At 39.1% G+C, this 26462-nt stretch overlaps 1 protein-coding gene across 12 annotated transcripts in view; it reads right to left on the bottom strand.

Moving 5' to 3' along the window:
- Window positions 1–26462, bottom strand: part of WDPCP (WD repeat containing planar cell polarity effector) — a 152209-nt gene that overhangs the window by 25134 nt on the left and 100613 nt on the right. For all 12 annotated transcript variants that reach the window (XR_013948312.1, XM_080584724.1, XM_080584725.1 and 9 more), the window contains 2 exons: window positions 22465–22528; window positions 16523–16625 (listed from right to left, as the gene is read on the bottom strand). Coding sequence is in view for 11 of the 12 variants with exons in the window: in XM_080584724.1 (XP_080440850.1) it covers window positions 16523–16625; window positions 22465–22528 (167 nt within the window). In the remaining variant the exon portion in view is untranslated. The remainder of the gene's footprint in view (window positions 1–16522; window positions 16626–22464; window positions 22529–26462) is intronic.

Below are 26462 nucleotides of genomic sequence, written 5' to 3'. Positions count from 1 at the left end.
TTTAAATACCATGGTCAAGTCGTAGTCTAGGACTCAGTCGGTCTCCGAAGTGCTGACTGCCCACAAGGTTTGATCTCAGGCTGGAGATGAAGAGCATGCTACCTCTTCTAGTACAAGCGAGTGACTCCTCAAGGGTAACTTCACGTTGCTTGCACCTCGTTTCTTGGCTTTGGTTGCGGTAGCAATGCCTTGCAGATTGCAAAGAGGGGCTTAAATATTAATGTAGAAAACGATCAAGGGAAGAGATCTTTGCAGCATGGTTTGTTGCCTTGTGCAACACATGCTGGTCTGTTTTGCTTCCCAAGACTTTTCTGCGGCTGGTGTGCTCGTGGGAAGCAAGGGCCCCTCTCAGGCTGGAAATCTGGGCTGAGGCTGCTCTGACTGCATACGTGGTGGCTCAGCGCATCTGTCCACACAGCGTGGTGGCAGCGAGAGCTATGTGGGAGATGCAAAGTGACCTAGATCGGCACCCCTAATTCCTGCAGCTGTGCTAGTTGCTCCGTCCTGTGCAAGTGTGATGTGAACCAAATACCAGTCACGTTAGGGACTGACCTTGTTTTCTTGGAGAATCCTGCGTAAAAATGGATATAACAACACTCTTGACACTTACCTCACAGGATGTTGTGAAGCTTAATTAAATGTGCGCAAAAGCATTTTGAGATCCTTAGATGAAAGGTGTTTTTATAAATGCAAATTATAATAATTACTGCTAGTAACCACCACCAACTACTGAAACAATTAATTCAGGTTGCCACAGGCCATCACAACAATGTGTGCAAAGAGGCATCAGCCATTTAATGACATATACGTTGCGTGAGAACTAAAAGCCTTAAAAATGCCGTAAACAAAGAGGAAAAAGCTAGATACTTGGGGCTTGCCCCCGCGGTGCAGCCAGGGGAGGTTTCCTCTGCCGCTTCCATCGCCCCTGTGTCTGCACTGCGACTCCTTCCTGAGGGAAAGAGCCCACTTTAATGATTACATCAATGGGGATAAACCCAAGACCTGATGATTTTTTACAGTTAATATTGTAAGGAAAGTGCAAAAGAGAGCAAATATCTTGGCTGACAAAAATCAGGATAACTCTGTCTTTTTTTTTGGTGAATTCTCCCACTTCCCCCCTGCCCTTCCCGCTTATAGCACCATAGAATAGACTTTGGCTAGGGGGTATTATCCAGCTGACTTTCCAAGGGCGAAAACAAAAGCTAAGCAATCAAGATGTGTCTGGCCAAATAGTTGAAGGCCCAGTGCACACATTTAGCTGACAACTGACTGAAATCTGAACCATTTTGCTCAGCCTTTCTTGTTGCTTCAAAACTGATTTGGGTTTAAATAGCTAAAACCTACAGGTGTTTAAATTCTCTCCCTTGTCAGCAGAACAGCCTCATCAGACATGGTCTGAGGATGTGGTCAGACTGGAAGAGATATCCAAAGACCCCACAGTCGAGTCCCAAAGTGCAGGCTAGCCCACCTGTGCCCCTCAGGCTTATTTCACTGCTCTCCTTTAAAGACTAAAATTCAGAAGAGTGGTAGTTACTAAACATCCAACTTACCAAAGCAATTAGGCTAAATGCACTGCAGCTAGAAATTTAAGCAATGCACCGAATTTAATTTGAGAATTCATGGTCATAAGACTGAAACCTTTAACATTTAACCTAGCAGCAAATTAAATCAGCTTTCTGATCAAGTGAAAAATTCTATGCCATTGAAGTTTGAAAGTGCAAAGCCCACACTTATTAAAAGGAGTTTTCTTTTAATGAAGAAAAAGTTGGGACCAGTTAGTTCCCTAACAAAAATAACAGGAAAAAAAATGGGAATACCATCTATAAACAATAATTAATCAGTAGTGCTTTCTGGCTTCTGGCAGGCAAATGTACTCATAGTCAGTGGGTCTCATGGAAAAAAATGTCATTTATGCTGGAAGGCTGTATAGACTAAGCTTACTCCAATATCAACATGCATAATACCATGTACCATGTACCAAAATTAAAAATGCTTACATGTTTTTTCATTCCATTCAAAAATAATGACTTTCTATAAAACTTCTTGTGCCTTAAGAATGAGGATATCAAGCTTTGAATTTCTTGGATAAGGTTCCATAAAACAAGGGCCAAGTTTTTATGGCTCTGTGTGTTTGTGCATAGAAAATCAGCAGCACTGGTGCAATGTATACAAAACTTGCTACTCATTTGGTGCTAACGTTATTTTAAACCTACCTGGTACAAGAATATATTGTGATGTGTACATATGCAAGTTGTGTATTTGCACACACATGCATATATATATATATATGTGCACAATATACATGCTGACATCCTGTTGCTCAGCTCTTAATGACACTTATACGGTGCTCTGTTCTATGTCTCTTGGCTAAATCCTACAATATGAGATAAAACTTGGATGCATTTTCTAAAAGCACCTTAAGGCACTGGGACATAAAAGAAGTTGGGGTATTAGAGCACGCCTTGTTTTAACCATCTCTGGAGCACCCTGATTGACACTTGACAATTTACAAGAAAGGTGTGGCTAATCAAGCCACTGAAGCAGATATAAGGGCAGGTCCTCCCTGATAGGCATTTATGGGCTGTCACTCACCCGCAGAGGGCTTCGCTGCACGGGCTTGCTGATAACCACCAGCACATTCCCTGGTTTGGGTGCCCAAAGGCCTTAAAAGCCAAGGTGACCGTATCGGCATCTGAAATCCCACACTAACGAGTGGACGTTTTCCTTCCCAAGCCTCGCTGTTAGAAAAGGGAACCATTTAGAAGGAAAATGCAAAGCTTTGGAAGGGGGGCATGCTGTGCTTTGTATGGCCTTTGGATGGGGAAATACGTCCTTGTAGAAAGAGCAGGTTTTCATTCCCAGCCTCTTCCTTCCACTCCCTGGGAAGATCTTCCTCTGCCTGGTGTCCCTCAATTATAGGCTGGCATAAATACCAGGGTGGTTTGGGTTTTGTTTTTAAAAAAAAAAAACACTCACGGAGGTAGTTTACACGACGCACTGCCTTCTGCAAACACGGCTGCTCTCTCCCTGCCTATTTAAATAAACTCCTTCAGCAGGAGCAGCGGCTGGGAAGCTCAGAGCCCCAGAGGGAGCTGCGGGCAGCTCCTGGCCTTGCTCCTGCTTCTGAAGGCAACCGGGAAGAAGGTGGATGGGAAGCGAAGCAAAGAGCCCATGCCTGATGCTGAGAAAAAAAAAAAATCACTGAGAAAAAAATCCTCGTGGCCCCTACAGGCTCCCCCCGGCCCTGTTTCAGTCTCTGTCTTGCTCCTCTTCTCACTGAAGTGCACAACAGGAGCTTGGAGATAAGATTGTGTCTCAGACAGATGCTCACCTTTTTAGAGAAATAAAATAATTATTTTTTTTTTATGAGAAGGTAATTAACCTAGAACACATTCTCTGATACCTGTTGAATACAGCGTTGCTTGTCAGCCACTCCTTTCATCACTTAAAGTGCGTTTTGTATCCACGGAAAGCAATTAAGGTTCAATAGGGAAAGTTTGACCTTACAAAGCATCTTTCCACATTCCTGCATTACCGTAGAGAGCTCTTCCTTTCCTTACATGCCACCACCAGCCCTTCTCACGCAGACATGCATCACCCAGAGGTGTTTGCTATCTGCCAGGCTATGGCTATATCCTCGCAGTCCTTCCTTACAGCCTGATTCTGCTTCTTCTGCCTTACCCCATTTTAGGGTGGAAACTCTTCCTCCCACCTCACGTTTTGTGGGACAATTTCAAGCTGTTTTAGACGGCAGGTGGGGACTCAGCTCACTGCAGGGAGAAGGGACCAGTCAGAGGGAAAGCACCACTACCATCCTTTTTGATCTGCTAAGAGAGCTGTCTGAACTGCTGGCCCAGCTGACGTTTTCACCTTCCCCCTTTGTATCACAAACAAGAAGACAAACCTGGTCTTAAACCACACGTAAAAATAAGGAGCTCTGAAACTATTATTTCTGAACTTTAATTTGGAAATCAAAACAGATGTGTAGAATAGCAGGAACTTTCAAGCCCACAAGAGTACTGGTATAAAGAAAGTTTTAATAACTTTTAAGACCATTAAGACCAACTTTTACCATTTAAGATAGTACAAAGGGAAAGAGAGAGAAGGTGCAGATAAACTGGAGTACAGGAGATGACTTTCTAGGTAAGCTGCGTAGCATAAGGAGTGGGAGAACATCATCGTAGCAACTTTTACTATGAAAATGGTCCGGGATTACTTCACAATTTTGTGTTGGCAGGTGGCCGGAGCCATTTAACCTGGCATCTTCTAATGCCTGTAATTATCTATTAGAAGGACAAGGTCAGATTGGCATATGCGGCTCTTTGTGCCCCATCCCCAACTTGAAGTGGGGCAGGGGTACACATTTGGAAAGTCTTTGCCCTCGTGCAGAGAACCACAGATATGCAACTCAGGGAAATGTAAGAAAGATGGTATCCCCAGGACCCTGCTCTGGCTGGGATTACGCCGCGCTGTGCAGCTGACGCTGATCACTAACCGCTCCTGTGCCGTGCAGTTTTTGGAGAACTGCAAGTAGCTAAAAGAAAAGCCTGCACTCTCAGATGTTTATCATAGCAGCATGGTGCGGCTCAAGATTTAATCTACCAATACGAAGCAAACAAATAAACAAACAAAGCATCAAGCGATGCTCACAATCTCTTCTATCTCAAAAGAGGAAAGAGCAAGGCAAAGCTGCATCCAAAGGATTTTCTTGCACAACAGATTCCCTGATCCTTGGGAAGGCCAAGTTGATTTAGCCTGACCTAAATCTGGTCCAAGTCAATGGTGGAGACATCTCATGTTCCAAAAGTTAGGGGGAAAAATGTCATCCTACAAGTACTTGAGGTATTCTCAACACTAGAGACAACAGGAGAATATTTTTGAAATTAATTTTCTTCTGAAAATATTTTTTTTACTGTACTAACTTTCAAAACTCCCATGTAAACAAAAATTGTTTGCTCCCTTTGTCATCTCATTTTGGGAAGCGCTTGAAACTTGGTTTACAAACAATTGCAAATTCCTCAACATATATCATGTTTTTACTAATTATTAAGCATACCACCGATACACTGAAATAATGGATTATTTAATGTGCAAAAAGGTTTTTTTTTTCTTTTTTTTTTTTATATTCTTTTCTTCTGAAAGAGTGGAACTCCTGGTTATTTTTCTAATACAGCATTTTAGCCAACTTATGCAGGACCCATCTATAACCATCAACACTGGCACGCATCAGCTTACAGGAATAATTTAACAGCAAAGCCACTGACCTCCTGCAGATTTCAAATTACTAATAGCATTGACTGTTTCTTTTTCCCCCAAATAGGGTGTAGGGGCAGTGTGTGCAGAAGCTCTCCTGATTTTGTAAATATTACACCTCTTTGACAACTGCAGCACTGGGAGCCTGATACATGCTGAGTGAAATGCAAACAGGCTTATCTGTTTGTAAAAAACTTCAATCAGATGTGGGAAAACCTGAAATAAAATGTTTCTGGCTTTCTTCTCCCTTCCCCTTCCTCTCGGTTGAATGTTGTATTTTCCCTGATTTTAGAAGAAGTTTTTGGATGGGGTGGCGTGCCTTTGCCCTGCAACAGCCTTTGTGCATCATGGTTGTTGTCACACTGACACCTAATGGCAGCTAGGAACTACAGTATTATGGTTCATTTCCCAGGGGCGTGTTCTACACTCTGCTGAAAAAAAATCCTTCAATTTATAGAAAATAAGCAAACTTAGAAAATGGACTTCCCCTGGCTGTGCGGTTATCCTCTGGGAGGGCACTGCTGGTAAGAAGGTGCTGGAGGAGAAAAGCCAGGGGGCGCGGGGATGAGTTCGCAGGACAAAGAGCGAGGAGCCGTGGGGGATGCTGCAGGAAGGACGGGGTGCACCCGTGAGCACACATCACAGAAGGCTCATGGAGTCCCCAAAGGGAAACAAGAGCACCGAAGGCTAAGTTGAGCTGGCCAAAGTCACCCCAAAAGTTGGTGGTGGCTGGAAAGGACTACCTTCACCCCATCGCTGACCTGCTTGGTTGTTTCTGGTCCCAAAAAGCGAGCAGCAAAGCTCCCACACACACAAGGGGATCGGTTGAGGCAGTGTAGCTGATAATAATAATAAAGCTTATCCTTCTTCCAGGAGTTTTGGAGGAAATCGGGAGTTTTTCAGGAATGCTTTCCTATTAAAATTCTGTTTATTCCAGTGTTCACAGTGGCAGTGCTGCAGACCTCATTCTTCTCTGATGTGCCTAAAAGGCAAGGGCAGCACAGTTGGCAGGACCACCGGGGCTTTTTTTTGCTGCAGAAGACTATGGCCACACGGGCTCCATGTCCAGGGCTGTGAGATAGGCGCCTCACCATTTAGAGGCAAAAAGCAAGGGCCTAAGGTAAACACTTTGTGGCTGTTTTCCTTTGGCCACGATGTGTCCCACATAGTAAAAAAAAAAAGAAAAAAAAATTTGTACCCATAATCTTCCGTCTGGTTATTAAAAATTTGTATTATTTAGGCAGAGGTGCGGTGAAATTTAGCAATGAACTGGAAGTGATGATTCAAGAGAAATTTAGACCGGGTCCTAAACCCTTCCTTTCGCATGGTGCAGGCAGAGGGTGAGCACTTGTCAGGCTCCTGATGGTGCGTGCGCAGCAATGCTTCCAGGTGGTGTAAGGGGAAATCATGAGGTCTTTCTGCAAGGTCTTGGGATGGCCCCAAAATCTGCTCTTCACCCAATGCATAGGCACGTGAATAACCACAGTATGAGGTACCAGAAGGCAGATTACCTCGAGCAAAAAGGATAAGGTAGCAGTTTAAAATGGACAAGAGGAGGGGGGCTGTGGTCTCCCGAAAGGGCAGGGGAGAAGCAAGGACACGGGGAGCCCGAGTGCCGGGGGAGGCAGTCCCTGCAGCCTGGCTCTTGGCTGGGAGGGCAAGAGGCAGAAATCAAGTGGCTGTTACATCTTTGGTTAATCATAAAGATGAAAAGGTGGGACACTGGCTGTGTACCTGCAGTAAATAACTAATTATAATGATCACCATACATGCTTAAGCTATTATTAACGATATCTTTTCATCTTATTATAATATTTTGCCATTTCATCATGCCAATAATGCAGAGATAACCAATGTTGCCTCATGATCTGTTTTTAAGACTAAATTTTACAGTTTGAAATCCAGCACAATTCAGGACCTTCTGGTGCCACGAATGCTGTGAAGAATGTTATTGAAGGGCAGATATTATGCATGCATGAGTTCAGGAGTTGCAGCAGTCTCACTGCACTGAGATCTGAAGAAGTTTCAGTGCAGACTAACCAACAGGAAGAACAGCTAAGGAAAATATATTTAAAATAGCTGAAAATAAATAGATTTGATGAGGTATACTGAGGAAAAAAATGTCATTTATTCTAAATGTACTCGCTGCTTTGTATTAAGCACTGTTCATCAGTTTTCCATCAATGCTTTATCTCTAACAACCTATTTTGTTTCTTCTTCTGGGCAAGTTTGATGCTTTAGAAAGTGCAAGATGGACAACAGTGATGGGTGCAAAGCTTACCCTTGCACCCAGCTGAGCATTTTATGGATAGCTTTCAACAGCGATATCCAGAGCAGAACGCCAGCAGCCCCAAGACAGGCTTTTATCAGGTCACTTGGTTTTGATGGGCCGAAAGCATTCAACAAGAGCTGAGATCAGGTCATCGAACACCTTCGCTTTTGATCCGGGAATGTTTTGGGGATGAACCGTTAAGCAGTCTCTTGTGCGGGAGTCTTTGGAGGAAAACAGCTCCAACCTCTGATTTTGCCATCGGCAATTCCACAGCATCCCCATGTCCCCATGTAAGAAAGTGTCTGTGGTGTGGCTGGGAAGGTAGTGAAAGAGGATGTAATAAATAAGAAGTCCTTCAATGTTTTTGTTTGTTTGTTTGATTGGAAAACATATGTGCAAAGTATCTCATATTTACAAGAGTTGGTATTTCCGAAAGCATATCTACAGACCTCTCCTGGTGTTTAACTATGCTATATCTGATCACTGCTTCTTAAACTCACCTGCATGGGGAATGTTTGTTGATAATTAGTTGGTAGACCATTATAAAAAGACTTAATGTAGAGATATTAAAACCTAATGTCAAGTTGACACCTTGCATCAGCCCACCATTATACCTCTTTTCCAATTCCTCTGCTGTCATGCCACCGATGTGATGAATTGCAGCCTGTCACATCACGTTACATTACACAGAACAAACAGGACAAAACACATACCAACTGCCATGCAAATATGTGTTTGCCAACTCTTTTCGGTGCGTGGAAATGCAACTGGCAAGTTCCCTGTTGGAAAACTAGAGACTTAAGGATGGCTCTAGGGTGTGTGAGACAAACATGCCTCTGACACACCGTGAATATACAGATACTCCGCTCTCAGCCAGCTACAGCAATTATGAAAGCATCTCCAGCTGTGATCATTTCTTCTTCTTTCCAAAAAAAAAAAAAAAAAGCAGCAGAGGATTGATTCTGCAGCTGCTGATGTCATGAAGCAAAATATAAATACGTATTAATCAATCTAGCGTTTGTGTTCAGATTTGGAGCTATTTTTATGACTGGACACATTTTGGCTGCATATGTGTAAATATAACACCCACTTATGTACACACACACGTGCATACTATGAGATGTGTGAATATACATTATGTGGCTTTTAACTGCAGTCTTTCAGCCTACATGTGGGCCTTTTGAAGCTAATGGGAGATTTACCAGGGGCTTTTTCACAGAGCTGTAGGCAAGACAGGAATCCAAAACATATGAATATTATACTATAATGATACAGTGTAAATCATCTAGTTTGACCTACGGTGAATTACAGGTCATTAAATTTCATCTAGGTATCCTACACTGAGCCAGAAAAACTTGTGTTTGACTAATGCATAAATTGTATTTGGTTAAAACCTATTTCCCAGAAAGGTATTCATTTAGTCTCCATGCAAAGACACCTTCCATGCATCAATTTCTGTGATAGCTTGTTTCAACAGTTACTTTAACTACCTGTGTTTTTTATTTAAATTGACTTCAGCCTATGGAGTCAGCACTGAGAACTCAAATTCCTAATACCCCAAATGTCCTTTTTCCGTTCTTTGTAGCTAGCAAGAAAAAACAGGGGGTCGATCTTGTAAAAGGCTTTCCTCGGGTGTGACAAAAGTTACTGACATGTAGAAATGTTTGCCAGCAATCATCTGTTTTAACCATATCCTGACATAATTTCTATATGCATTTCCAAAGCTTGAGCCTTTTCAAATGTGGTTACCATAAATAAGTAGCCTAATTCTACTTTTGGTATTCTACAGCTTGTCTGAACAACTCATCATAATAGCTGATGCCCAAATACTTGGCATTTAGCTAATGTTAAGAAAGCAGTAGGAAAAGAAATAGCATTAATAAAATGATCCCCCCCATGCATCACATTTCACTTCAAAGTTTTCAAAATCACTTCCTAAACTGGTTGATAATCCTAGTTTATTGAGGATTATATTTTTGGGAGTGGCACATCTAAATTTCTCCAACTGCTCACTCTTGTGAGGGTGATGACTAGTGCCTGCAGAACTTACAGAACAGCAAGTTTTTTTATTTTCATGTATATGGTCATGCACATAGACAGAGCTTCATGGAGTGTGTTGTTTGTTGAGTGGAGGGCAACACTCCATAGTGTCAGAGTTGGGAAGTAAGGAACATTGAATTCTGACTGGAATGGCAACAAAGAATATAACCCTGGTAGGTAAAATGTAGTTATCCATACAGAAATTTTGGCTGGATATAAGCATTAATGACATGTTTTTTTAAAAAATATATCTTCTAATGACTTTAGACTTTTTACTTGTAATGCATCTCTATACATACAATCTATTTCTATGTTTATTTTGAAGTAGATAACTATGGAAATATACTATTTAAATTCCTAGCTATACAATAAATTACTGCTTGAGTATTCACTTGTCTTTATTGCAATGCCATGCCGCGGGCATCCCTTCAAGATCTTTTACGTTGAACCATTCTTTGTCATGTAACATCCTCACTCAAGGAATATCTCTGTGAATTGTTTTCACTTTTTAAGTTACTTCTTGATAGGTTGCCATGGAAAATAAGTTGTTTACTTGGTAATTAGTGTCATCTACTCTCTGTTGTTTATGTGCACCAACTTTGCTGGAGGGATAAGCTAGAAATGATCTATGATGAGAGACGTACCTTGCAATAACCTAATTGTAAGCACAACAAATACGGATCAGACACAGACAACTCCTTTCAATTTCTAGAATTTGGAAATCGTGTAATTTTTTGTTTATAAAAGAGTCACAGTATGTGGCTATAAACAAAAAAATTAATGCCCTAAAACTGTCTCTTTCAGTTACTGATTTTTCTTTTTTTTCTACTCAACACACCATTTGAAATGAAGGCAAAATCTTGTTAATCTATGAGGCCTTGTTAAGATTTTTTTCATGTTAAATGGGGCATAATTTTACTGTTGACAGATATTACAAATATGGGAATCATTAAAATTAAAATACTAAGGAGAATATTGTCTTCATTTCAGACATATAATGGTGTGCTTTAAATCAGGTTCTGCAGTGGGCATGGATATGTCATGATAAAGGAGAAAAAAAAAAGGAATGCCACAATTATTCTAAAGCTTGACATAAAACCATAAATCTCTTTCAAGTGAAGATACACAGATCTTTGTGTAGACCTCTGCAGCTAAGCAAACCAGCTAGGCTTTGATGTACTTATAATTATTAGGGGCTGAGGATTATGTCTTTAGGCAAAGCTGTCTAGCAATGGGAAGGTATAGATCAAAACTGACATCATGACACAAACAAGCAAAGGGGTGAGATGAGGTGGAGCCAAAAATAGTTTGGCATTACTATAGACCTTATGTAAAACAAACAACTCTACTTCTCAAAAAGAACACAAGGAAGGGAACAATCAGTGCCTCTCAATATATTAAAAGCCTCACTAGTGGTTTGAAAATTAAAAAATATAGCTAACAAAAAGAAAATAAAGAAGATTAAGCAGATCCACTTAGATATACAGGAACACTTTGTCACCCCCCCAGTGAGGCTGATATGCTAAACTGTGAGTTCAGAACTGCCACTGCAACAGGTTTGTGTACCGTGAGAACTGGGTGCCACCAGCTCCTCTTGAAACCAGGGGACACAAATAGTTGATACATCAAGTAGAGCATCCTTCCAGACCAGGCTCTTTGTCATTTTTTTTTTGCAGAGGACAGCAGTTCTGGTAATGCCAGGCCTATACCTGAGTTTGTTACTTGCTAACATCCAAAGCCTACTGAAGATGGTGGAAGCCTTTTCATTGTTTTTAGTGGGTTCTGTATCAAGTGCTGTGTGTGCTTTGATACATGCAGGAGAAACTACACATGAACGCAGTTTAATCATTTAAAATTACTATGGATCTTCAAAGACTCTCATTTTCTGTGGTATAAAATTCAAAAAGTACTTGTGGTGAAACTCATTTCTTGCCATAGGTTTATTGCTGATTACACGTAAAAGGAACGCTTCATTAAAAACATTTTTCTGGCTCTCTGGAGAAAAAGTCATATTACTAGAAAACTAAAAGCAAAGGATTTGATGCCATAGGTTTTGACCAACTTCAACTGAAAATCTAAATAAATAAGCAGGAGATCTAATGCTGAAACAGAAGGCAACAGAGTTCCAGGAAACTGTAGCATCAACAGGTGTCCCCCAAGTCTTCCCAGATCCCATTTCATCTATATACTGGGTAATACCTTTTAAACAAGTCATAAAAATATTATGCAGTGAAGTAAAAATCATGCCATGAAATAAAAGTCTAGGATTCTTAGTTTACTTGAAATTTGATAGAAAGAGAAAGACGTGTGTGTCAAGGGAGAGTAGGAAATGAAGAAGGTTTTGTCATCAGTGTCGGAAAGGGTATATGAGGGTAAGGAAGACTCTATTGCTTGATAGATGAAAGAAGTAAATATGGACCAGAAGAGGAACAACTGGTACCAACTAGGCTAATGCAGGGACTGGAAAGGTTACGAAAACAGGGGGACAATTCTAAATGTTGTTTTGAAATGCAAGTGTGTTCAGGTGGACTATTGGGATCAGGTGAAGACCTGAGTAAAAAACAAGCAATTTGGAGGTAGCAGAACGTATGTGAGGCCAGACTGGTGATTCAGACGTACTGTGTGAAGACAAAACACTGTGGCATGTGTAATTACGAACAATCAGAAAGAACGTGTAAGCCATTCAGTGTAAAATACTGTCAGAGAACTGAGAAGAAATGAACATTCTCCACTTAAGATTCAACCTGGCGACATTCCTTGCCAGTAAGGTGAAACCTTTAGGGCCCCTATATTTTGAATGTCATTTTATGTACTGTGTGGGAAATTAGACCTCAATCTTTGTGAGAACTGATAAGATATCCTATCTCACTTGCAAGTATTATGGAATATTTCCAGAAGCATTTTAAAATTCTATTTTAAGTGGAAAAACCTCAAGCACTTTCATGAGACGTTACTGAACCACCAAAATGTTAGTCAGTCTCATCTAGCCTTTCAGAACAATGCTATTATCTCAACATCAGTGTTTTTGTTACAATACCTCTGTTAGAAAAGTTGCCTAAACATTAGTGCTACTAATATTCTGAATTTAATTCTAAGTAGAAATACAGGGTTTCCCAATTTGCTTTTGAACTATGCAGCAGTTATCTGTCTTGTCACAACATGAATACCTTTTGGGTAAAAGCTATTGATTTGAAGGTTAAAATCATCTTGCTAGGCCCTAATGTAATTTGTTGGAAGTTGGCCTTGGGAAACTTTCTGACACAGACTACATATGCTCTTCATTGGATATTCATTGAGCAATGATGTCTGAAAGACTGAGTTCTACACCTCCCTGATCATTATTAGCTTTGGCATTTCTTAACAGGCTGTGCCATGTCAGTTCTTTGCAACTCAAGTTTTACATTAGCAACCTACAGTTTACAGCACCAAGACGATGCACTCTGCTAACATGGACAACATTATACGCGGTTACTTCTGGAGCAAACATACAAGGCTACACCCATGAACAGAATTCATTAGTAAGCCCGTAAATATTGTCAGTATGGCAGAAAGTCCTCTCTGTTTTAATACAGTGAAATGAGGTGCACGGAATATAGCTTAGGCAGGGCTACATGAGAACTCCCTGACCTCATTAAGGAACTCGTAGGTCTACTACAGAAATAATTCAACGGGAAAGCTTTGGCAGAGGTAACGACAAGTGTGGCCACTGGTCTGCCGATCAAATGGGAGTGGGGAAAGAGGAGACCGCTTTTGTATTCTCAGAGATGTACAATACCATTATCCTAATCTTCTCGTGCCTCAAGATGCATTTTCACAGGCTGTCAAACATAAAATTGTATGAGAATAATTTTCTTTAGCAGATTTTAATCAGTTGAACAAAATATCTGATTCTGCCAAAAACATAGGCAGGGAATAGCAGCGAGCTCACTTGACACTTCATCTTGCTCAGCAATATTCTCGAAAAAAACTATTATACTCTGAAGGTCTATAGTAGTTTTTACCAATGCACACAGTTGTTACTCACTTTGATGGCGACTTATTGGAAACAGTGTATAGCAAACCATGATCAAGTGTGGAACTGAGAAGAGCTAAAATTCAGAAAATTTTGAAATAATAAATCTATTCTTAGCTTTATCTTGACACAAATCTTGATTTAATATATGTGAGGAATCCACCAGTGATTACAGAACTCTGGATGACATCTATAAATTTAAGTTGAAATTATATTGCCATTCTACATTATTTGGAGGAATTTGAAACTTTTCCAACAGTCTGAGTTCAAAATATATTATGTTTGAAGTAAGCCCTGTACACAGAAATATTCTGACAAATTAAATATATCCAAGGCAAGATGGAGCACACTCGGCAGCTTGGGAATTGGCCAGAAGCACTGACTCATGTTATTTTCAAGTAGCAGTGAGCTGAGTTTTGGGGATGGGCTAGCTTCGGAAATATCGCCAGATGTGGATGTAGGTTCACATTTGTATGGTTTAGGACATGGAGACCAGATATTCCCTAAGGCAGTGTTCACTATAACTGGGACCCAGCAGTACTGATTGTACCTTGTAGTCTCATTTGCTTAGGTTGCTGCCTTCTTGTAGGAGCCTGAAGTGGACATTCAAGGAATTTTGGAGTTGTTCTAGGAAATGTGACCATTGGCGAATTGACTTGAAGAAAGCAGGGGCTAGATCATGAGGACTTGGCTTAGGAGATGGTTAGGGGACAAAGACTTGTTGGAAATTGCATTTTAAAGCTTTTGGCACTGGCATGATTTTTGTTCCCTTTCTCAAAATGTTAGATAAATGCAATAATTTACATTTAAAGCACTTGTTAGTTCTCTTTTGTTTTCATTGCGTTCAAAAAATCCACACTCTGTGACACTTTTTTTGCTAACAACAGTTTCTGAAATTAAAAAAAAAAAATCAAAAAGAAAGGACCTTGGAACAAAGTGTAATAAAACAAAACCTGTGGCTGAGACTTTCAAGTGTTTAAGGTGAGATCTGATCTGCAATGAAACAAACTCATGGGAGACTCCTATGTTTGTTTTCATATAAAATGAATTGGATGCAAATTCATTACTGTTAATAGACTGAATCTCACTGACAGTTTGTCCCAGGGGCATTGAATTTACGAAGTATTTTAAATCATCCTGATAGTTAATTATTCAGCAAATGAGAACACTTTAAAGACTTTATCATATAAAATGACTTTAATAATTTATGCTTATGGGGCATTCCAAAGGTAACCGTAGGACTGCTCTGAAGGAGGACTGTGTGCCTGCACATTTGTAACAGAGCTGCAGTAACACATCTATTACCTCCGATAGGCTAGTAAGGCACTTGGAATCAACTCAGGTTTCTTCCCTATCCCTCTCTTTGTGTTTCTAACATTGTACAAGGCTCTCAGTAAGCTTGAAAATAGCCTAGCTTCAGAAATCTAATAATAGTGTTAGTTTGCAAGGAATTAAATGAAGACACAGTTTAAGGCTTAATTTTTCTGGATTAAGGCAATTTTTCAAGACTAATAAACTAAGAGAATAGATAATGATCAGAGATGACCTTTCAGTATCTTAGTCTTATTAGGTTATTAGGTGCAAAGGACACCTCTATGAATAAGAGAAGAGAAAGCAAGGAAGATGCAATTGTACACTTTAAAGAGCACCTGGTAACAGATGACCTAAACAAATGCCATTTTTGGCAATTCTAGTGGTCAAAGAGCTTGCTCAAAGGCACAGCTGTGGTGCAAAAAATGCTGGAAGAGACTTAGGTTTGAAAATGAAAGATCTGAAGAAAAGCATTCAGGACAGCCACTGCTTGATTTCTGTTCTGCTGGAGAGGGAAGGAGGTGATACTGTACTGCATAACCTTGAAAGTCAGGGATTTGTATCTACATATATAGAAACAGCCACATGAACTCACATACCACATCTCTGCATTTCCACATATTTGAATGGTATTTGATTTTACGCTCTGGGTGAACTCTTGGATGTTTAGTTCTTATTTTTTGGTCCTAAAAGAATTCTACGTTATTCAAAATCTCAAAGTTTTTCTGATGCCTTCTGAGTTCCACTCATATTCTGCTTTCTTAGCGTGGGGCAAGGACAGAAGCCCAGTGATTTTTTCTAATATTCAAAGATGCATCAAGATAAGCAAAACAACACTGTGCATATTTTACACAAACATTTTGCATTCTTTTCTTTATTTTTTTCTCTCTGTCTACTTTCTCTCCACAGGAGGTCAGCTTTCTAGACTCTTATAGACACTTGCTGCTTGGTTCGTGTTACAGGCCTGAATAATCAGAACAATCTACATATTTGTACACATCTCTTCATGACAATTCAAAGGAAACACAAGGAGAAAATGAACGAGTTGTAAGTTCCCCTGTCTGAAAAGATGTTTGTGTTTGAGCTGTTAGTCTAACCCCACAATTTTTGCATCAATACACCTTATGGAACTGCAAGAATCCCACTGAGTGCGAAGCAGTTACTTTAAAGCCAGGATCTGAGCTTATGTTATTTACATCAGTAAAAGTTTCCTCCAAATGCTTCCAATGTAATCACGATGTTACTCCAGTTATCAGGACTGTATATACGAGCAAATAGGTGAATGAGATTGCCATACCTGGCCTTTAACATTAGCATGAACAAAGATTTTCCAGTTCAGTTCCTTACCTGATAGGAATCTGAGTTCAGTTTGCACAGCCTGAACTTTTCTATAGAGCCATAGTATGCTAATCTTTTTTGTTCTGTAGCTATTGCATTGACACAATCCTTATGTGGGTACTGAAAGGCAAAGCTGTCATTTTTATAAGCTTCCCTCTTCAGCTACGAATAAAAATACTGTCTCGCTTTCAAAGAAAACAATTGAACCAATAACCCCCAACAAATATAACACAGTGTTGTACAGGACAAGTATTGATTGAAACAAAAAGGACTTTTTAAACACCATTAATTCTTACCAATTCCAGTAGTTATTGATTCTGCATCAATGTCATTAGCCTTTTTCTTTGCCACTTCAGCTAGTGCCAATTCACCCTTATCTAGTGCAAGGTAATGGATGTCCTTTGGAAATAAAAGAAAAATAAAAGATTCATTTTAGATTAATCTCATAGGTGTAACAAAAGAGAATTTGAAAGAAAGGGGTTCTTTTATTATTTAGATCACAAACACAGATGGAACTGATTAACCTAGCATCACGTTTTAATTCTCTCCCAATGCCCATTTATTATCTTACTTGTACTGTTAATACAGCATTTCTCGTTAACAATGAATAAAGCACCGACCAACCATGCATCGATAAAAGTGAAGCTGTTGACTCAGCATATGAATGAAACCAATCTGTATGCTTTAAAGGAAATTTTGGTTGGCACAAAAAGAATTAAAAGAGGGTTGCTAGAAGGAGGGTCTCAGTAGCCAAAACTAAAATACTGGAACTCTTCTGACTCACAGCCCCCAGGTGAAGTTTTAATGCTTCCACCTAGTACATGAGTTTTGTGGCAAAGTTATTTGAGGACTAGTTTTTGTTTGGAGGTTGTCATGATACACTTACTGTCCTTTGAGTAAGATGTGGTTGTCCTTGTGCTGATATTGGACATAATATGAACAACGATGCTTTCTCAAAGGTTTTAACCTTGACACAGGTGACATGATTCCTGAGTCACTCTTGGGTCTCCTGACCACAAATACACGAGGGGCTTTCCAAAAATGTTGTTATCTAGCATGAATAGTTGCCAATACTCTGGATCTAATCCTTAATCTAGGGATAACAATCAGAGGGCTGCAGCAGGGTTTATCATTACATGCTGAACTGCAAGTCTTTTAATTGTGTGTTAACCTTTGAGGTAAAAATCACCTGTATTACATGCAGTACAATTTGCAGGAGAATACTTTCCTGCTGATAAATTACAATCTCACTGCCCTTGGGTTTTGGTCCTTTGAAATGTGAAGTAAAAAGTTTTGTCCATTCATCCCATTAATGAAGACACAATTAAACCCCTTCTCCTTCGGCATCAGAGCCACAGACTGTTCTGTGCATGAATTGGGATAGATGAAGTAAGAAGGACAACCAAGAACATCTGACAAAGTTTTTTTTTTCCCCACTTCTTCGTTGAAGATGGCAATCAGTAATCAAAGATTTAAGTTATTCCTGGCCATTGTTCTGCACACTATCCACACGCAGGAATTTAAAGGGAAAAGAAGTACTTGCTGGAAACATTGACCCCTACATACCATAAAAGCAACTATATTCTCACTAATGCAGAAGATTTCAAGTGAAACTGTCCTTCTCAGTGTGAGTTTACTGACACTTTTATCAACATGAGGAAAACTCTTGGAGAAAAAAGTGACCTTATTCTAGAAGGAGAAGACAGACAGAAAAATGAGAGTAATAGTGGCAGAGAGCAGAAAAAGATGCCGCCTGTATTCTCCCCTCATTTAATTAAAAAAAAAAAAAAAAAAAAGAAGCAGCAAACAGAATACTAGGGAAACTGAGACTGATTACACAGGGAAACATGGCACTGACTTGCAGGATCCTCACAGTCCAAAGCAGACAGCAAGATTTTCTAATTAAAAACACAGGTGTGACTTAAAAAATGTGCAAGTGTCTTGAGGCGAAATAATGACTTACGAACTTGTTGCGAACTCTGTACTTCCTCTCTTTGTAGGTCTAACATGGTTGTCAGAGAAAAGGGCCTGAGTAGCAAGGTATGATTTCTATGAAGATTAAACAGTAGATATTGTCAGCTTATTTAGATAACAATAGAAAACCTAAGGGCTCTCCAACAAGTCTGAGCTTACAAAGATTTGAATGTATAGGCAGATTATGTTCACCTATTTAAAATGTATTCTGACAATGATTAATGTCTCTCTTTTTGTAGTTTAAACTAAGGTATTGTATATTTCAGTGCATTTTTAAATAATAAACTTGGGGAGGTGATGGAAACAATTGCAGAAAATGACAAAGTGCTTTCAGTGAAGAAGATGTGCACACCTTGTGTTTCAAAACATCTGATACTTTCAGATCTTGGTCTTGGCTATGTTCTCTGTTTTGAAGACATTACATATCCATCACTAACTAATGGGGGCTTTGCAAGAAACAGAGATGTAGCAGTCAGTGGCTTTCTGTGTGGTTCCTCAAGTTTCTGCCATAAAGAATTAAAAAAGAAAAAGAAAAAAGAAAAAAAGAAAGACTTTTCTCTATCTCTAAATGAGCTTTAGAGAGAAAAAAAAATATTTTTTAAAATAAAAACTACTAGTTAGACAATTTTGGATCATATTTAGGTGGTTCTCACTCAAATTAGCCAGCAAAATGGAATTTTATAAGAATTTATAACTCTCTGAGTAGGATACAACCAGAAGATAAATAAAAGAAAAAGGAAAAACACTTCATTACAGGGTGCCTTAAAGAATGACAGGAAAATTTAAAGAATTAAATTAGCTGAATATTTGTTACAGATTTTTTCACGCACTTATCTAAGAATTTATCAGGTCAAATATCATGTCCCTTTCAAAAACAATGCTGATAATAAACACAATTTTCAGCTGCTTATCAGGAGTTTGCTGAAAGGCTGTATTTTATCATTTAACAGTTTGATTACTTTTTGGACTACTTCCTTTTTACCCTCATCTTTGTGACTCACAGAGCTGGCCCTAGGTGAACAGAAGTCATTTGAAACATCGATGCGCATTTGTCTATAGGATATTTCTGGGCAAAATTCCAACATTTCTTCGAAATACGCACTTTCCTCATCAGTGTATCACCCAAGATCTGACACTTTTATTAAAGTGTCTTTTCCTTGCATTTTTGCTACCTTTGGTACGTGGGATGGCCTTTTGAATTTTCAGCAGCTGAGAGCTGGAGCATACTACAAAAGGATTTAAAGCTAACAACCTTTCTACTGCTTGATCTTTTCTGTCACAGATTGGATCAGTCACTGTCCAATAAATGTAGCTGTTGTTCATGATATTATGTCCTTTTCAGTTTTATTTTTTTATTGAACTTTGTAGGAGATGATAATAATTGAGGGACTTAGATGTGATGTGAGGGTAAAGCTTATGGGGAGACACAGCAGTACCCGTGTGTCTTGTTATGGCATCATACCAGTGACGCTATAGCTATAGGAGTAATTTTTAAGCCTTTTTTTTTGTTTTTTTTTTTCATTTTTATGAAATAAATTAGGCCTGAGATAGCACTTCCTCAACCTTCTTTGCATTCTCAAAACAAGTATCAGGAAGGCTACAGAGCTCTCTTTTGTGAAAACAACAACTTTGGCTCGGGATAATTTCTCCAAGATACAGGACATTTCCTTAGATTCAAAGTGTGGATCCTCTCCAGTCTCTGTTATATCTGCTCTTCTGGATCCTTTCTTTGTTTTTGATCCTTCTCTGTTTCCCTTTAATAAATAACTTTTTTTTTTCTCTCTCATTTTCCTTATGTCATCAGGTATCTTCCTTAGCCTACTATTTCTTCTTGAAATCCCATTAAATTAACTAGAAATAAGGTGGCGTCACTCCTAGAGCCAGCTGAGGTTTTATAAACGGATTTGGTCGCTGTGTAAAATGACAGTACAAATAATTGACCTATATATTAGTTATTCGTACTCCACATAATTATAAATACTTTAAATATAGGTAAAGTCAAGTTGTATGTTATTAATTGCATTTTGACCTATATAAACAATATATACAAATTATTCAGTGTTAAGCAGAAGTGAAGGATGCACAAATCTTGCTATGCAATGGTATTATTATTCTAGTACCTAGAAGGACTATAAGTTTTTAGGGAGCAGGTTACATAATTTTATACTGTATTTAGTGCAATAAAGACCAATTCCCTGGAAATTCCTGTGGCACAAATAACTACTTTTTACGAGCTATGCACCTTTAAACTTCTTGAGTCTTGTACTTAGTAGTCCTGCAGCAGTGCCTTTGTTAGTTAATTGTAAAGTTTGTTCATTAGCACCTCACTTAGGTGATGAATTAGCAAAAGGACATTTCCCCAGAGGAGGGAGAGAGTCGACAGAGGATTTGAAGAGGCAGGCATGTGTGCTGCTTGTTGCATAAATTGCAGGAAACTATGAGGAATCTCAAAGGTAATGCAAGGAAAACAAGGAGAACGTGGAACTGGTTTTCATCTCACAATAATGTAAGTCAGGAGGAACTAAATGGGCATTTATATTTATGCTTGTTTAAGAGCATTGGTGAGATGGGATGGGGAGAGGAGGTGCTGAAAGAAGAGGGAAAATGAAGAAGAGTTGGAAAGGATGGAGCCAATTTCTCTGTTAGCCTTGAGCCTCCTCTAGAAGAAAGCTAGAGAAACTTTTTGTTCAGAGGAGGATACATTACCACTTTGGAGCCACACGTTGGCAGGCCCTCTCCCACGTTAGCAGCTTTGCACCCACCTCCTGACCCAATGCTGGTGTTCCCCACCTTGGGACAGTGGTGTTCTCTCAGTGCTGTCATCAGCAGAGGAAAGGAAAGAGAAAAAGATTGTGCAGAAAATGCTCTTAGCCCATATAAGAGAGGGCCCTTGAGATGGCTGGCCAAATACTGGGTCATTTGTTCTGCCAGAATGGCTGTCATTACTCTGGGAGGATTTATTATCTGAGTAGTGGGAGAGCCCCCCTGACAGAAAGATGTATCCTGCTGCAGACAGTTTACAGTCTGAAATTTATAAATGGCTGCAGTGCTCATCTTGATTGGGTATAAAATTTGCATTGACAAAGTTACATTTAATAAAAATGAAATAAAAAGAGAAAAGGAAAAGGCTGAGCTAAAAGGATGAAAAATCAAGGAGAGTAAATATAAAACATGTAATGATTTCCTAAAAGTCTGCCATTTCCATCACTTTCGTTTGATGCATACTTAGAAAAGTTTATCGCAGTATTCACATCTTTCTAATTAGATGGAACAAGCCAGATGATTAGAGCCGTGAAAAAAACATCAAAAGGTTCACACAACTTTTTATATAATTAGAAGGGAATTTTCATAACCCATAAAAGCAGGATTTAATTGTGTAATTTAACATACAATTTAAATATCAAGATCAAACTAGCAGGGCAAGTGACTTAATGGGATAAATGATATTAACATCTAGGGTCAAAGCTTAATTTAAACAACAGAATGTCTTCATTATGCAAAAGAGTCAAGCAAACGAATCGTTCGAAGGGCCTTTTTTTAAACAAGCCCTTTTTCTATTGTTTCTTTGAAAACAATGAAATCAGCTGTGGAGCAGCAACATGCTGAGAGACTAGGAAAGCATGATTGGCTTTGTCCATCTGACCTCACTGTGACATTGTGGTGCAAGATCTTATAAAACAAGAGCCTCCTGCAGAGCTCACACAGAGGACCTTTTAAGAGCTGGTTAATTTTACTTTTGTAACTAATTAAATGGGAGGGGGCAGAGAGTGCATGAAATGTAAAAACCCTTGGGTTGATGCTGCTGAGCTTTGTTGTTTTAAAAGTACCTGTAGAAGCGTTCATAATTTGTCACTTTTCACAAAACCCTAAGAGACAAACTAAGAGCATTCAGGATCCCCAGGATATGGCCAGCTCTTGTGTCCTGGACTCAGCAGTTGTACTTCTTAAAGGAACGGATTAGAAACTTATAAGCTTATTAGAGTGAAAGATGACATTCACCCACATCAGGACAGATGAAGAAGGTGAAAGTTCAGAAACATATACATTAATTCCTCAAAAATAAAGAGTAGCCTTCAGGCCATGCTAGGGAAAATGTCAATGACTCTAAAAATACTCAGTTCCCATTGACAAATTTTATGATGGCAAGGGGCAAACGAGGTAAAATAATTCTGTCCAGTATGTTTCTAAGACTGCAAATGACACAGATCCTTTTAAATGTGCACAAAAGCTGACGTCTAACATCCTGACAACAGAAAGGACTCACCATAAACAGGTCCCGAGCACCTATGTCAACAGCTAGCAGAAATGCTTTCTCAAATCTCTGATACCTGTAAGAAAAAGAAATAAGTCACTTGCTGAGGGCAATGCAAGAGCTGCATCAAAGTTTGTTAATGGACAGAGGAAATTCTTCAGTTCTCATCAAAAGTGATGCCAAAGCTTTACTGGGGAAGATCAGTATACTCATACTGGGGTTGCAGAACGATAAGGTACCACAGTGACTGCCATTAACCCTCTTCATCAGTATCTCCTGGAGATGCAGTAGAGTAGGAATGGAGCAGTGTGAACGTAGAACTTCCCCTTTACTATTGACCCAGGAGAGTTTTTTCATGTTATACTGAAACACATCAAATGATTTATCACATCATTTTGGTGGGTTGAAGGCTCACTGAACAACAGCTCCTTCCATTTGTAATGACGTAGACTGCCACCTTCTTCCTACCCAGAGACCACTCATTATCTCCTGGCAATTAGAGCAAATACCTACATGGGAAGGAGATACCGTTGAAGGCTGTATATATCCTCTTGCATGCAATCTTTAGAATACCTACTGAAGCAGCAGAAAAAAAGCCACCCATCAGGAGCTTTCTGAGAATGTATACAGCATCGTACTGGGCCAACATCTCTATTATACTAGATGTACATAACCACTCTATGACAACCACTCGACACTGGGAGAAAATGATTCTATTTGTACACATTTTCTCCCACCGCATGTTTTAAATGGTTTAAAAATCCCCACAAAAATGGATTTGGAGAGATTAATTTTGGATTTGGGAAACAACACAACACCCTTGTCTTATTTCAGTTGCAAAGCAAATGATTGATTCTGCGTAGAATGATTTCTATATTTTCCTGTTACTGGTAAAGTTTTCCCTTTTCTTCTGTTCACAGTTTCATAAATAAATCAGCTGTAGATACTTGAAGCCTGGAAAGGAGATGGCTCCTGAACCCCAGTGGGGAAAAAGCAGCATTGTAATTTCTCAGTGTTAGGAAGTGTTATTGTCAGCACCATACGGATGCCAGTGCTTACACAGTTCTGCACCTTGCAGCTATCTTAGGAAATGCTGTAGCTCTTCCTAAGGCCGGTGTGAATGCAGAAGAGACACAGGAATCCTCCTTCCCCTTGATAGGTGAATGAGTTTCATATGATGTACCATTCTGTGTTTCTGCCCAAAGCCTAAGCAGTTTTCTGCCTCCTTCTTGCTACCACAGCCGTATTGCTCTCTTCTCTTCCACTGCACACTTGGAAGGATTCAGCAGGTCATCAGACACAGTCGTTGAGGACTTCTCCTCAAGGAATAGAATTCTTGACAAGAAGGCCTAATACGTTAGCTTAAGTAGAAAAGGAAATGCACTTTCCAGGTGAGGTTCCTAAGACCTGAAGTGGGGAGTCCTTTCCTCCCTAAAGCTAATCTCCCTGCTGTGTTTTCCAAGCGCTAATTTGCAGCCCTCCTCACAGAACCTGTTTAAGGGAGGGGAAGAGATGATGTAAGGTTAACCTCTTGATCGCTGGGGAATGAGCAGTGCCCCGTTGTTTTATCATGCACATCTATGTTTCTGAAGCTTTTCGACGTGCTTTCTGTGAAGGATTTTCCATTAAAATGCATTGTGTTGCAATGCTGCTTCTGAAGCTTTGCTTTAATTAAGACAAATAAGTACATGTTAAAATATGTGTATCTTGAATAGCTATCATGTTTATCTTCTTCTGGCACATTTTTCTTCTCAATTATGGATTAAATATACATTCTTAGTACTCAGAGGCGAAATTGGAAACCAAACAGAAACAGATGAACAGACTTTATGAGCAGCTAAAAAAAAAATCTGCATCATGATTTGTTTTTTCCGAAGTTAGAACTATACAGACTATTTGAATGATATTTGCTTTAGGAAAGCAAAAATGATTGTAACCAAAAAACCGTGAAGTAACTTTTTCTTGTGATTGCCCTGCAGAATGGGACCATGGACCAAAAGCTGTCAGTTCTTTGCTGTTTCACAAAGGTTTCATCTTTTTTTCCTTTGATTGACACATATACTTTTGTCTCATTATGGCCCCTATTCATAAAACTGTGAAGTTGGCTCGTTATTTTCAGAGCTATATTGAGGGTGACAAAAAAATAGTACCCAATAAATGCTCTTCACTAACCAACACAGCTGCAAATAGCGATCACAGACACTTCATAAATTATTGCATATAATCCATATTATACATGGAATTGCTTTACAGTAAGGAGGAAGTTTCAAACAAGGGTAACAAGTTTGCATTTCTTAGGCAAACAGTATTAAATAAGTCAAGAACGTCTAGTATTTTTAAAAACTTCATTAGAAAAAAATTATTTTGATTTTTTTTTTTGCATGGAAGTTGTGTTGCTTTTATTCTACAGAAACAATTAGAGAGAGTCCTGTACAGCAGGAGAGAACTAATAACAAACTAATAATACCTCTTTTACAAACACGTTTTATCGTGGGAAGCTTTATTGCTATTGCTTGCATATTTCACTTACAGTTTATCAGCTTGTCAAACCAAAAAATCCCCACATCAAAATACTATCCCTTTTGTTCCCATGCTACAAATACAAGGTAAAATATCTGCTTTCTGAAATGGCACCTACAGGGTACTGGTCGTGAAGTGAATGTCCTCCCCCCCTCTCCTCCACCTTGTTACTTATTGCTTGCTTCACAATAACTCCAGCAATCAAGACTTATATGTCTCTTGAAAACGAGAGATAAGAAAATCTGCCTGTAAACCATGAAGTTCAGCCACTTGTTTGGTCAAAGTGATAGCCAACATAAATATGACCTTCAAGATTAAAACCCTCAAACTGCGATTAACTATACAGGTCAGATAGGAAAACATTTCTCTGTGAGCTGTTGAGCACATACAATATTAAGTTTAAATTCCCATAAAATAAAATAATACTGTTAGTAGACACTCGTATGTGATCTTTCTACCTTTCCTACAAAACTCTAAAAAGATGGCTATTAGTGCATCTGTTTTATGGACAAGGAAACAAAGGGGAAATGTGAGTGATATGACAAGAATAATTCAGGTCAAAATAGTCAAGACAGGGAAGAGCCCTGACTTGCCTTCTGGTGGAGTGGCAGACCTGCTGCCTACTTGCATTTTGAGAATGTGATTGACTGAAAAGATGTCGGAAAAGCCACAAATATTTATTTTTAAAAATTAAATATTTTTAAAAAATATTTAAAAAATATTATTTTATCATTGACTTCAGAAAGACTATTTTTGATTCTCACCAGCATAAAAAAAATAATAAAAAAAATGTCCCAGGTTTCCTCTTATCCTATAGATGTTCAGAGATAAGGTGATTTGAAACACCATAGATCAAAATCACGTGCACAGATTGGGACCTGGGGTGATGGGAAAAGATGCCTATTGAGTTTTTATAAGAAGTTCTGCAAATATATCAAAAGCAGAATTTTGTCAACTGTATTCCACAGCACTGAAATTGAATGTGATCACTTAAAGATACAGTTTTCAAGCCCAAAACGGTCAACTTAAAAAATATTTATCCACAATATTAAAGAACCTAATAAGAAGGCCAGGAACAAGAAAAAAATCATTTGAAGGGAGGAGGAAGGGAAGAGAGAGAGCTCATGCAAGCAAGAGAGAAATACAGTGCAGGAAAGATGGAAACATTTCTTTAGGGACTAGTTACAACCAACAAGCCTTCTTAGACATGCCCATCGACCATGTAAGCATATTCCATGTGCTAGGCTGATAAAGGAGGGTTGCAGCAGTTTTTTTTTCCTTGTCTTCAATAAGGGTACACAACATTTAGAAAATAATCTGCAGGGGAAGAGCTGTGGCACAAATAACATTTATAAGGCAATCCTTTTTAATGGAAGGAATTTCAGAGTCCTCCTCATCTCACAGTCCAATCAAGGGTGATATGCATTCAAAAAGTGAATATTAAATATGCACAGAGCAAACAGAACAGGAAAAAAATGAATATTGAAATA

This window comes from Anser brachyrhynchus (genome assembly GCF_964034855.1).
Source record: "Anser brachyrhynchus genome assembly, chromosome: 3".
Taxonomy (NCBI): Eukaryota; Metazoa; Chordata; class Aves; order Anseriformes; family Anatidae; genus Anser; species Anser brachyrhynchus.
This window is presented reverse-complemented; position numbering and strand designations above follow the sequence as displayed.